General features: G+C 40.2%; 1 protein-coding gene across 3 annotated transcripts in view; it reads right to left on the bottom strand.

The window, feature by feature from the left end:
• LOC146005011 (serine-enriched protein) overlaps positions 1 to 12,702 on the bottom strand; it is a 197,245-nt gene that overhangs the window by 79,402 nt on the left and 105,141 nt on the right. For all 3 annotated transcript variants that reach the window (XM_083144130.1, XM_083144132.1, XM_083144131.1), the window contains exon 3: positions 164 to 320. In XM_083144130.1, the coding sequence (XP_083000256.1) occupies positions 164 to 320 (157 nt within the window). The remainder of the gene's footprint in view (positions 1 to 163; positions 321 to 12,702) is intronic.

Below are 12,702 nucleotides of genomic sequence, written 5' to 3'. Positions count from 1 at the left end.
GAGGAGGCTGGAGGACCTCGTCCGTCAGTGTCCCGATCCTTTAACAAACATAAAACATGTTAATGAGTAATCCAAATACAAGCAGCAAACAAACAATTACGGGAGTAACACCTGATAACTTCATCTAGTAATCGAATGGAAACAAGTGGAAATCTGGACTCACCTTCCCCGTGTACACGTACATGACGAACTGCCTGAAGGTGTCCCCCTGGAACTGCGGTAACCGAATTGGGGTTGGCGTCCCTGGAGCGCTGGGAGTCACCGTGCAGCCGGGTATTCTGCAGATCTCCCCTCGCTTCGCCATCTGGAAGCTCTTGCATCTGAAACAAATGAATGCAATTAGTCCTCACAGCCACGCAACAATTAACAACAGAGAACCAAAAAATATCTGATACAGAAATTTTAATACTTATAATCGAGAGTTGTTGCCTGTAATTTATCAATACAGTAGTAGTCGTTTGAGTAGTTGTTGCATGTAATTTCTATGTAAAGTAGCTGCTTTGAAGAGTTGTTGGCCGTTTCCTAGATAAAGTAACTGCTTTAAGGAGAAACTGAGTGAACCTTTTAGATAAAGCATTTCTTTTTAGTAGTTATTGCATGTAGTCTCTAGGTATCTACTTTAAGGAGTTGTTGTATATAAGTTCTCTGTAAAGCAGCTGATTTGAAGAGTTGTTGATCGTAATTTCTAGATAAAGTATATTATAACACCATTAAGCCTTGTTTCCATGATATGAAAAATATATAAAACATAAACTAAACGTAACATTTCAACCTTCTAGCAAGGTCTTCTTCAGACTCTGCACCAAGTACAAATATTACAAGGTACAAAACAGGACGATATATATACACAAAAATTACTCCCCTCCAGACTATTTGAAAGTTGTTCTGGAACATTCTAGCAGGTGGCTTTCCCTTGTCAACTGTACATTCAGTTGAAAGGCTAAACATTTTCTTCCATCTGGACACGCTCTTTTTCCTTCATTCTTCTTCCTTCTTCTCTCCTCTTTCTCTCTTGTTCTTTCCACTCTTTCTAACACCTTCTTCCATTCTTTGTTTATCTTCAGTGCCCCATTACAGTTAATTGTATCTTCTTCACCTTTCATCTCTATTTTCTTGGCCTCCTTCCATTTTCTCACTAGTATTCTCTTCTCCCTTCCTATCTGCTTAACCTCATCCCACTCTATGTCATGTCCGATTTTTCTCGTTTTTCAACAATAAAGTGTATGTATTGAGGAGTTGTTGCATGTATAATATAGTGCTTTGAAGAATTGTTGGTTCTTTTCTAGATAAAGTAACGGTCTTGAGGAGTAGTTGACTGTACCTTTTAGATAAAGCAGTTTCTAGATAAAACATCTGTTGTATGGAGTTGTTGCATGTAAGCTGGTCTGAAGAGTTATTCCTTGTGACTTCTAGATAAAGTATCCGTTTTTGAGGATTTGTTGATGTAATTTCTAGATAACGTAGCTACTTTGAGAGGTTAATATACGCTGCTTGTAAATAACAGGTAAACTATCCGTTTACGATAGAAACAGCAATTTTATCAATTTAGTTGCTCTTCCCTTGGTGTTACCACAACGTTCAGTAACCAAGTGTTATGGTGTGCCAAAACGCATCAGGTGAATAGAAAGCAGGGCTACATCAGCAGGAATGAAAGTAAACTTGAGAGGCATTTTGGGTACAATTTTATCTCAGTGGGCGCAATAACAGTTTGATCGTTACTTTAAAGCGCGCTGTGCAAAATAATTCAATTATGAAGCAGAATCTGCAAACGGTTCTTGCAATATTTTGCGAAGTGGTTCAAACAAAAAACTGAAATAACACCTCAAAGACCCTCATGAATTACACATGACGGACACCCACAGAACACACATGCCCAGACCGGAATACGAATCCGCGTCGTTGCATACTGCGATAACCATTTCGCCACGCAGATCGGATCATAAAAAAAGGGAAATTTTCAAGTTTGCCACAAGGGAATCTAATGACTTTGGAGAACGAAATCGTTCTAATTTTTCAAATAATATTTTTTTCTCAATCTACGTCGTTCTTCTGCCTCTATAGGTTCATCGCGACGATGAGGATGAATAATTATAAAATTAAAAAACCACCCTTGCCAACCCCGGGACTCCAACCCGGAACCATCACTGGCGAGAGCTTGGCAACATAATGAATATGTCTGAAAAACCTATATTTTACGGGATGAAATCCCACGAAAATTTACATATTTTCCAACCTCCGGGCGGAATGGTTAGCACAAGAGCACTACGACGCCAGGGGGTCTCGGGTTTGAATCCTGACCTAGGCATGGGTGTTGTTAGTGAGTGTTCCTTCATCAATATCATCAGCCTCGTCTAGTTCGCTGAACTCTTGGACTCTATTTGCACTGTGGCTTCTGGTTGGTTACCTAATAATTTAACTCAGGTTTTTCTTTAAATAATACTGAGGAAGAATGCTGTGTCAAAAGTTTTAATTTTAATTCACTGCAGTTTAGAAGGTTAACTTCTATCCTTGATTTTTACTGTGTTTATTTTATTCCCATATTATATGTAACTAGGGCTCGGAAGTTGAAGACCTATAAATTGCCAAAAAAAGATCTAAAAATGTAAAAAAAGGACCTAAAAACTGAAAAAAGGACGTATAAATGTGATACAAATTAATTAATAACTTCAGTTTTGATTACATATTTAATGAATATCCGCGGCACCTCCTTATCTGACTTGAGATCTTTGCAGGCGGGTGCTGTCTGCTCGTACGAGGGTCACTATTTATATTTTGAGCCTTGGCAACACTGATTGAAGTTAGGCGCGATTTGACGTTTGCACGGAATCGTCTGGCATTATTGACCATAACGTACTTCAAATGTTTTGTCAATAGCTCCATTTGTGTTGTTTATCTTGCCTTGGAGATTACGCGACAACAATAAAATGGAATTAACTCGTGAACATTTTCGTGCGATGATTTTTTACGATTTTCGACGTGGATTATCAAGACAAGAGTGCATCGATCGACTTACTTCCACATTTGGCGATGAAGCTCCATCCTTTGCCACTGTGAAACGCTGGTATAACGAATTCAATCGTGGCCACCATTTGCTCACCGACGAGATTCGCGAAGGTCGTCCAAAATCAGTTGTTGTTCAAGAAAACATTGATGCTGTGCAAAACCTAATACTGCAAGATCGTCATGTGACATACTGTGAGCTTGAAGCAACCACAGGCATTAGTTCCACCAGCATATATAAAATATTACGTGATCATTTAGCTGTGAGAAAGGTATGTTCTCGTTGGATCCCACACAATTTGACAAAAACTCAAAAAGACGCTCGCGTCAATTGGTGCGAACAAATGCTCAATAAATACAATCGTGGTGCTTCAAAAGACGTATATAAGATTGTAACAGGTGACGAATCATGGATATATGCATATGAGCCGGAACGTAAACAGCAGTCGACTGCATGGGTGTTTCAACAAAAGTTGTTTGCGCTCGAAGCACATCGAAACAAATGGTCGCCTGTTTTTTCGGGGAAACTGGTCATGTGGCAACTGTGCCTTTAGAGGAACGTAGAACGGTCAACTCTGAATGGTACACAACAATTTGTTTGCCAGAGGTCTTCGGTCAAATACGGAAAACAAACAAACGCCGTCGGATCATTCTTCATCAAGACAATGCCAGCTGTCGCACATCTCGTCTAACGACCGACTTTATGAACAGTCAAAAAATCGAATTGACGGGTCATCCGCCGTACAGTCCTGATTTGGCACCCAATGACTTCTTCTTGTTCCCGAATGTCAAGAATAAATTGCGTGGACAACGATTTTCGTCGGCGGAAGACGCCGTTGATGCGTTCAAAAACCATATTATGGAGGTGTCTCAAGAAGATTGGAAAAACTGCTTTGACAAATGGTTCGAACGAATGCAAAAGTGTATTGACCATAAAGGAGAATACTTCGAAAAACAATAAAGCAGTTTTCAATGCCAAATTCCTGTTTTTTCATTGTTAGGCTCAAAATATAAATAGTGACCCTCGTATACACCGTGCTGAAAGCTTCAAAACAAGAGAAAGTTGCCACTTACAGGGCGACCTTCCAGACAGGTTACGGTTAATGGACCTTGTACCGTACCTGCTTCAGCCGTGCAGAAAGGATGTTTAAGAGGTGATGAACTCATGATGATTCAAATTGAGAATGGGCAGTAAAAACGTAGTCGAAAGAAGGTGAAGTTGCCAAAAAAAAAAAAAAAAGCCGTTAAGACCTGAAAAAAGGCTAAAAAAAGGACCAATAAGCCAAAAAACGCCAAAAAAGGACAAATAAAACCCACCTTTTTCTGGCCTACAATGACAAAAAATGAACATATATTATGTTGGGCCTCGTCTTCGGACACCAGGGAAAAAAAGGATTTTTCCTCAACTTCCGACGAGCCTTATTTATAATGTATTATATTAGTATCTCCTTATATATATATATTTATATATATATATATATATATATATTTTGTACATGGTGGTAAAGATCTGAGTATAAAGATAACGTTGTGCATTGTAATATTTGAAATATTGTATTCATATAGGCTATTTTTGTACATAATAGTCAGATATATTATTCCACTCTCTTCAATTAACATGTATTATTATAACTCGCTTTGTTAACTGTTGTATACACATATAATTTAGCGTTGACATGTTTTATGTTTATTTACATTTCTGCACAATAATATTTCTTATCAAACTGCAAATTTACAAACTCAAAGCAGAAAAGGTAGACTACTGTAATTGGGCATTCACCTGCTGTGTTCAATAAATAAATACATTTTTAAAAAGTGCATCACCGAGCTGTCTACTAAGTCGATTTGGTGTCACGTAGTGTATTTGGTGTCTGCACCGTTTGCACTACACTCTGGAGCGGTGTACGGCGTGGTGTATGGTCAAGTGGTGCGTGCTAACGTACTCAGCAGACAGGCATTTGTTGAAACTACGCAGCTATTCTTGAGTAGAGCGTCTGCTTGGTTGAGCCTGACACTGGAAAGCACCTGCACGACACCAGGTGTCAGAAAGTGTAGCAAACTAGACGGCGCTATCATATCATCACTCATCCTCAACTTCGCGATTAGCCAAAAGTGGCAAAAAAGCGAAGTAAAATAAACAAATCTTCCAAGTTTTCATGGTGTCCAGGGAAGTGGCTACACGCAACACCAGCAGGTAGAAACAAACTCAGGAATGATTCGGATTTAACAAGCGACCGGGTTTCACCGATGAGGAACTCTCTTCGTGGCCAATCAACAGCAAAATTCCCAGCGCGCGGATTGGGTCTCTCGCATTGCAACCATCAACGCAATGCCATCTAGCGGATTAACGATGAAATGATGAATTTCGCTTTTTATCAAAGAGGCCCAGTGAAAATACTAAAAGAGCGTCGAAAACGGGGGGAAAAGCATATGCCCACGGCAAGGCCTCAAAAATTGAGCTCTTTCCACGACTGCTTGCTCATCCGGACGAAACGCTTGAGCCGTGAGGCGACAAATTGGAGCCTGCCCCCCAACGCAGACGCCTCCGCAGTCATTCGACCACACCACACGCGCGGATCCCCTCTTTTTCCTGTATCGCGCGAACCAAATACGCGCTGTGTGCCCAATTAAACGTGATATTGATGAGAGAGAAGGGCCTCGCCGAAACGTGAGGCTCGGGGAGTGATCGTCACTGTTGCCAACCCCTACGTGCTTTCTGGGAGTATAAAAGCGCTTGGGCCAACTTTTATCCGTTGTGTGCATGGGCGTCGGGAGAGGAGGTCGAACGGGTCGGTGCCCCCCCCCCCCCGGAAATTGACATCGTTCATTTAAAAATACAAGAAATCCGAAAGTTATTATTCTTATTGTTAAGAACAGAAATAAAGTTAATTTAGTTAGTATTCGAACAGAATAATCACAGTAAAAATACATTGCATCGCAAACATTGAGTGAAAAATACAGCAACAAGGTTACATTCTACCATTTCATCCAAAGAACAAATGGTTCCGCAGTTTTCAAAATTCTAATAATTATAGTTGTAGGTGAGAGATCACGCAACAAACTTTATGAAAAGCATTGCCCCCTAACATTTAAAGCCTTTCTTGAACGAGATATGCAAAGGTTAATATCAAAATGAATTTCAGATACTAATTGCATAAAATGCAAAAGAAATAATGGAAAATAATTGTTCTGTTATTCACTCGTTTGGCGGATAGTCTCTCCCCATTTATATAATAATAATAATAGTTTATTTTAAGTGTTGAGCACAGTATGAAACCTAATACACCACTAAGTCAAGTAAAAAAGTACAAAGTTACACGAATAAAATACATAAGCTGTAGAATAACATAACATAACAAGTTATTATATTTACACTTCAAGTTACAGTTATATCTCTGTATTGTTCTAATAATAATAATAATAATAATAATAATAATATTTATTTAAGCGATGATAACGATTAAACAACCAGGTATATCATTATGTCAAAATTGGTTATACAAAATTAAAAAAAAATGAATACATAATTATAAAATAAAACAGTGGATCCTATAATCTTATACATAAACAAAAATTCCAATTGTAGGTTTCAACAAGATCAGCTACTAAACCTCTTGCCTTGTTTAGGCATGTGAGAATTGAGATATACCTATGAGAATATCTGGGAATTTTATAAGCTATATTATTCAAAAAGTATTCACTGTCAACTTGAAAAGTTAATATCTTCTCTACAATTATTATTATTATTATTTCGAATACAATTTATTTTTGTTAGTTCATAATGTTTATTATTGTATAATAATATTTATAACCGTGGTAATAATACTTATTGTTTTTCTACTATTGAACTTTTATCATTTGCCCTACCCCCCCCCCCTGCATAAATTTCTGGCCCATGGTTGTGTGCCTTGCCTCCTTTTCTCAAGGGGGTTTTTACACACCCTTTTTTTAACTGCCAGGTAAGGATTTCAGATAAAGGGTATATTAATCCCTCCACATTACATTATTTCGTTGGAATGTTACGTATGTTCATTTCTTATTTTGTCAACTGTTTAGAGTATCACAGACCACTAGTATTATTAGAACAAGTAGACTAACCTGTAGATGCCAACCAACAACGAAATTTACAAAACGGCAAATTTATCACCAGTTTATCAATATCTATAGCAACGGGATAACGAAACTATGAAGAAATCTAGAATAATACCGATGCGGATCTTTAAAATTGTAAATTTTGTAAATGAGTGCACAAAGAATAAACCTTTTATTAATGTTAAAACGAGAATATAGTTTACCATGACTAGTGATTGTCAAGAGCATTTTGCTCACATCGCGAGTAGCATAGGGCATATACATTGAAGGACGCAAAATGACCATATGTACGGACGCACCATAAAAAATTAACTCATTCGTTCATTCATGACCTCCCTCTGCTGCCTCTCCTGGACGGCGCGGCGATGAGAATGGGTGAGATGATGAAAATAGTGATAGAAGTAACACAGCAGAACCTCTGACAGCTTCTATCCATGAATATCTTGAATATTTGTAGCATAAATATGCAAGTGGCATCCAGTGCATGTCTGCTGGATGCTTGAGATTGTTTGAGTTTTATGTTTGAGTTTTCAAGTCCATTTTATGCGCAAATAGGCTAATCGGGACTGTTCCTACAGTTTAAAGTGAGATCCGAACCACTATGTGACTCCGATCCAGGGACATCTTGATTACAAGGCGACGTCGTTACCACTACGCCATCAGAGAGGTACACCAAATCAACCAATCAACGTTCCTGTGCATGTGTCAAAAGAGAGGAAGAGGTAGTGAGTAAGTGAGAGAGAGAGGAGTGTTTTTTCTTTATCGTACTCCTATATGAATCCAATGACGTTGTGTTTCTCCGCCTTTGTTTTGGTCATTAACGTATCCTAGCAGAGTACAACGATCCGTGGCGTAGTAGCACGTGCTAACCACTCCGCCACGGAACTCAGCTTAACTCCCAGAGAGCCAATGGACTGCTGCTTGCTGCTAGAAATCACAATTTCCAGTCTCTCGCCCTGGTGAGATTTCGCAGCTGCGGATGGCAACACTGCTCTCGGTGCACAATGGCAATGTCGGAAGGCCACGTCGGGCAGTGAATCAAAAGTGCGAATGCAGCTAAGCCCAGCCAAGTTCATAATCTCATTCCAGCTTCCTTGCAGGGCGATTGATGAAAGGGGGGAGGGGGGATCACGCCCCGCACTCTTTTATCACCTCCTGTGCCGCAAGGGATAAAGTTCCATTGTTGTAGCCCACCCTCGCCTCCCCCCTTTTCTGGTCGCATGATTGATTGAGTGCTGGGAGTCAAACGAAGGGAAAATAATAAGACGGATCACCACAGTGGAATTTGCACCCAGTTATGAAAGGAGGCTTTTCTCGTCTTATCGCCGAAGGAGAACAAATGCGAGCGGAATTCATAACCATCGTGTACAGCCGCGGGCAAAAGTGTGTTGGGGCTCTGATCTAAATTAAGGCCCGCTTTAGAGGAAAGCATTTTCCTGAACATATACACCTTCACCAAAATGCTACCGTCTAAAGTGATCCGCCCTATTTTCGTAGCATAACCAATCAGAAGCGACCTCTAGATCACGAGTGCAGTTGTAATGGCGGCCGAGTGAGATGTAAAGAATGTACCACTTCCCGTTTTTAAAAGCCGATAACTATTCAACCGAGAGGAATAACGTTTCCCATAAAAAAGGTTTTAGGTACAAATCAATTGCACTGCTTAAATACATAATTAGAACGTATACAGTACACGCATGGAAGAATAAGTTACTTCAGAGGTTTCCAAACATTTTCGTTTCACGGCGCCCTTATTGTTTCACGATCTTTTCGTGGCGCCCCAGTCAGAATGTAGGCCTATCTAATACTTGCAACGCTCTGTTAGTGTGGCTAGGTTGCTAGCCTTAAGGGGATGAGGGACAATTTTGCACCAGTTGTGCATTTATTTCAATATCGTCCGAATGGACAATGCTACCGAGGAAAAAAGCTGGTGTTCAATAGAGTATGAATTTCTCCACATGTTGCAAGTGAAAGAGGTTTTTTTTTTAAAAAAAATTGATTATTAAGCTAGATATGATGTTTGAAAAACTTGATGAATAAGAATTTTCAGAAACCCATGTATTCCTTATGGGGAATCAACTTCAACTTCAAGGTATAGCTAATGAAATGGAAATTTCGACTTTTCCACTTGTCAATTACTACTTCAGTCTGTCCTTTTTCCGTTGATATATTTTTCTATGCCATCGGAAGTTTGATATTCCCAAGAGAACAAATAAAATAATACTTCCATAAGAGCAATGTATATCTCCTTGCCTCCTACGGCCATCCTGGCAGTGTTGCCAAACCTGATACACATAAAAGAGCTAAATTTAACCGTAAACGAGTAAAAACTTTCAAGGAGCCAGATTTACGAAACTGGATAAAGTGCCTCCTGTGGTAATTTTACGTGTCAAATTAGTGGAGTGTGGGTGAGGGGCGCTGTTATTACCGTTAGTTTTAAAGTGATGGCAATTTATTCTTAGTTTTCACCGTCTAGATCCACAGGCATCACCCATCTCAATAATCCACCGATGGTCGTATGAAATCGAAAATAAAGTATTCCCAGATAACAATATTACGTCCTCTTCACGTCGCTATAAAGAAAAGTAGCTGGGGCAACGCAGCCAATATAACAATATCTCGTCACGTGCAAAATGTATACTTATGACAGAAGTTGTCTATGTAAGCCAGAGCCAGTGATGGCATCATAGTGGGGCAGGGGGCGGGTGCCATAGTACACAGCCAAACGAGTGCACGAAAGAGCCAAATCTGGCTCCAAAAGAGCGAAGCTGGCAACAGTGATAGGCAGCTGCCGAAGACAGAAGGACCCAGGGGAAATTGTCCCTCTCCCCCTTAAGTTAAAAAAAATAAACAAATATTTCAAGTTCAGAAACATTTTACAGCAAAAAGTACTAAATAAGCACATATCTGGAACTATCATATCATTTCAGTGAAAATATTGGAACAATTCACGGAGCCGCGGCACACACTTTGGGAACCATTGAGTTAGTTGTCTCAATTGTACACAGAGGGCACTGGCTCATCTCGCATACCTTTCGTGGTGTATATATTGTCTAACGTTCTCTGCGCAATCGCAAATACTAACCGGAATGTTGGGAATGCTTTCTTCTAAAGCGGGACTTAGGCTCCTTACAAGCAGACAACCTGCAACTCTCAACGTATTGGATGGTTGCCTATCTTGCTTGGATACATAAATCTCAATAACATTAATCGATTGATTAGGTTATTTTACGCCGCTTTTCGTCCACTTTTGACTCATCGCGACGATGAGAGATGGTATGACGAAACTGATGAAGGGACAGTCGCATGGAATATACTCCATAATTCGAACACGGGCTGCCTGGCGTCATAGCGCGCTGCTTTATCCACTTATGCTCGGAGGTCGGCATGACCATATCACAAAGGGGGAACACAACATGACTGGATTCGCACAGGAACAGCAGTGATTCTAGTGGCGTGCTAGGGAATCTTCTTTATAAAGTCCACTTTATGCACATCTGACTGGAGCTACAATTTAACGTGAGAATAGAAAAAAAACTGTGCAATATGAACCCACCAAGAATCGAAATAGGGGCCTCTTGATTACAAGTTGACAGCATCACTTTTACGCAATCAGGAAGGGCATGGAGTCCCTGAGGACTTCAAACGAGTGTGCTTGCCTCTGCAATGATTAATAATCACTTGGTTTTTCAAACTGTTTGGTAGGGACGGACACTTGAGAAGATGGTGTTAAATGTTAATGGATCATTTCTACCGAGTGGTGCACCCTACGGAAATTGGTTTTATGAACATGCTCACAAAAAATCTCAAGTTCTACAATACTATGCATGATAATAAATATATCAAAGAATTGGTAATATAAATCTGAACCGTAACACTGGCTGAAAGGATCTAGCAACGGGACGATATGTAAATGCTAAAAGCTATGTATGGTAGCTAAAATTTATACGCCTAAGCCAAATACGAGGGTCACTATTTATATTTCGAGCCTAACAATGAAAAAACAGGAATTTGGCATTGAAAACTGCTTTATTGTTTTTCGAAGTATTCTCCTTTATGGTCAATACACTTTTGCATTCGTTCGAACCATTTGTCAAAGCAGTTTTTCCAATCTTCTTGAGACACCTCCGTAATATGGTTTTTGAACGCATCAACGGCGTCTTCCGCCGACGAAAATCGTTGTCCACGCAATTTATTCTTGACATTCGAGAACAAGAAGAAGTCATTGGGTGCCAAATCAGGACTGTACGGCGGATGAACCATCAATTCGATTTTTTGACTGTTCATATAGTCGGTTGTTAGACGAGATGTGTGACAGCTGGCATTGTCTTGATGAAGAATGATCCGACGGCGTTTGTTTGTTTTCCGTATTTGACCGAAGACCTCTGGCAAACAAATTGTTGTGTACCATTCAGAGTTGACCGTTCTACGTTCCTCTAAAGGCACAGTTGCCACATGACCAGTTTTCCCGAAAAAAAAAACAACAGGCGACCGTTTGTTTCGATGTGCTTCGGGCGCGAACACCTTTTGTTGGATTGGGTTCATCTTGAAACACCCATACAGTCGACTGCTGTTTACGTTCCGGCTCATATGCATATATCCATGATTCGTCACCTGTTACAATCTTATATACGTCTTTTGAAGTACCACGATTGTATTTATTGAGCATTTGTTTGCACCAATTGACGCGAGCGTCTTTTTGAGTTTTTGTCAAATTGTGTGGGATCCAACGAGAACATACCTTTCTCACAGCTAAATGATCATGTAATATTTTATATATGCTGGTGGAACTAATCCCTATGGTTGCCTCAATCTCACAGTATGTCACATGACGATCTTGCAGTATTAGGTTTTGCACAGCATCGATGTTTTCTTGAACAACAACTGATTTTGGACGACCTTCGCGAATCTCGTCGGTGAGCGAATGGCGGCCACGATTAAATTCGTTATACCAGCGTTTCACAGTGGCAAAGGATGGAGCTTCATCGCCAAATGTGGAAGTAAGTTGATCGATGCACTCTTGTCTTGATAATCCACGTTGAAAATCGTAAAAAATCATCGCACGAAAATGTTCACGAGTTAATTCCATTTTATTGTTGTCGCGCAATCTCCAAGGCAACATAAACAACACAAATGAAGCTATTGACAAAACATTTGAAGTACGTTATGGTCAATAATGCCAGACGATTCCGTGCAAACGTCAAATCGCGCCTAACTTCGATCAGTGTTGCCAAGGCTCAAAATATAAATAGTGACCCTCGTATGAACATCCTCACAAAATCGGGAGTTCTACTACCGTAACACTGGGCTGAAAGGATCTAGCAACGGCACGGTATGTAAAAGACCCGGGTTAGCTAAAATTTATACGCCTGTCAAATAGGTGGTACAGCTAGCTATCTCCTGGACATTACACCATGCCATGACGGAACGTAGAAGGTTGCGGATGTAGGGGCTCCACACATTCTCTTGCCCGACCCTGTGGCCGAGTGGTTAGCACATCGCGCTGCGACGCCAAGGGTCCCGGGTTCGAATCCCGGTCGGGCTTGGTTGTTTGTGAATGTCCATTCATCAATTTCATCATTTCATCACTCATCCCCATCTTCGCAAATT

This window comes from Lepisma saccharinum, chromosome 22 (genome assembly GCF_977018435.1).
Source record: "Lepisma saccharinum chromosome 22, izLepSacc3.1, whole genome shotgun sequence".
Taxonomy (NCBI): domain Eukaryota; kingdom Metazoa; phylum Arthropoda; class Insecta; order Zygentoma; family Lepismatidae; genus Lepisma; species Lepisma saccharinum.
Note: the sequence above shows the minus strand (reverse complement) of the source record. Positions and strands in the feature narration are given on the sequence as shown.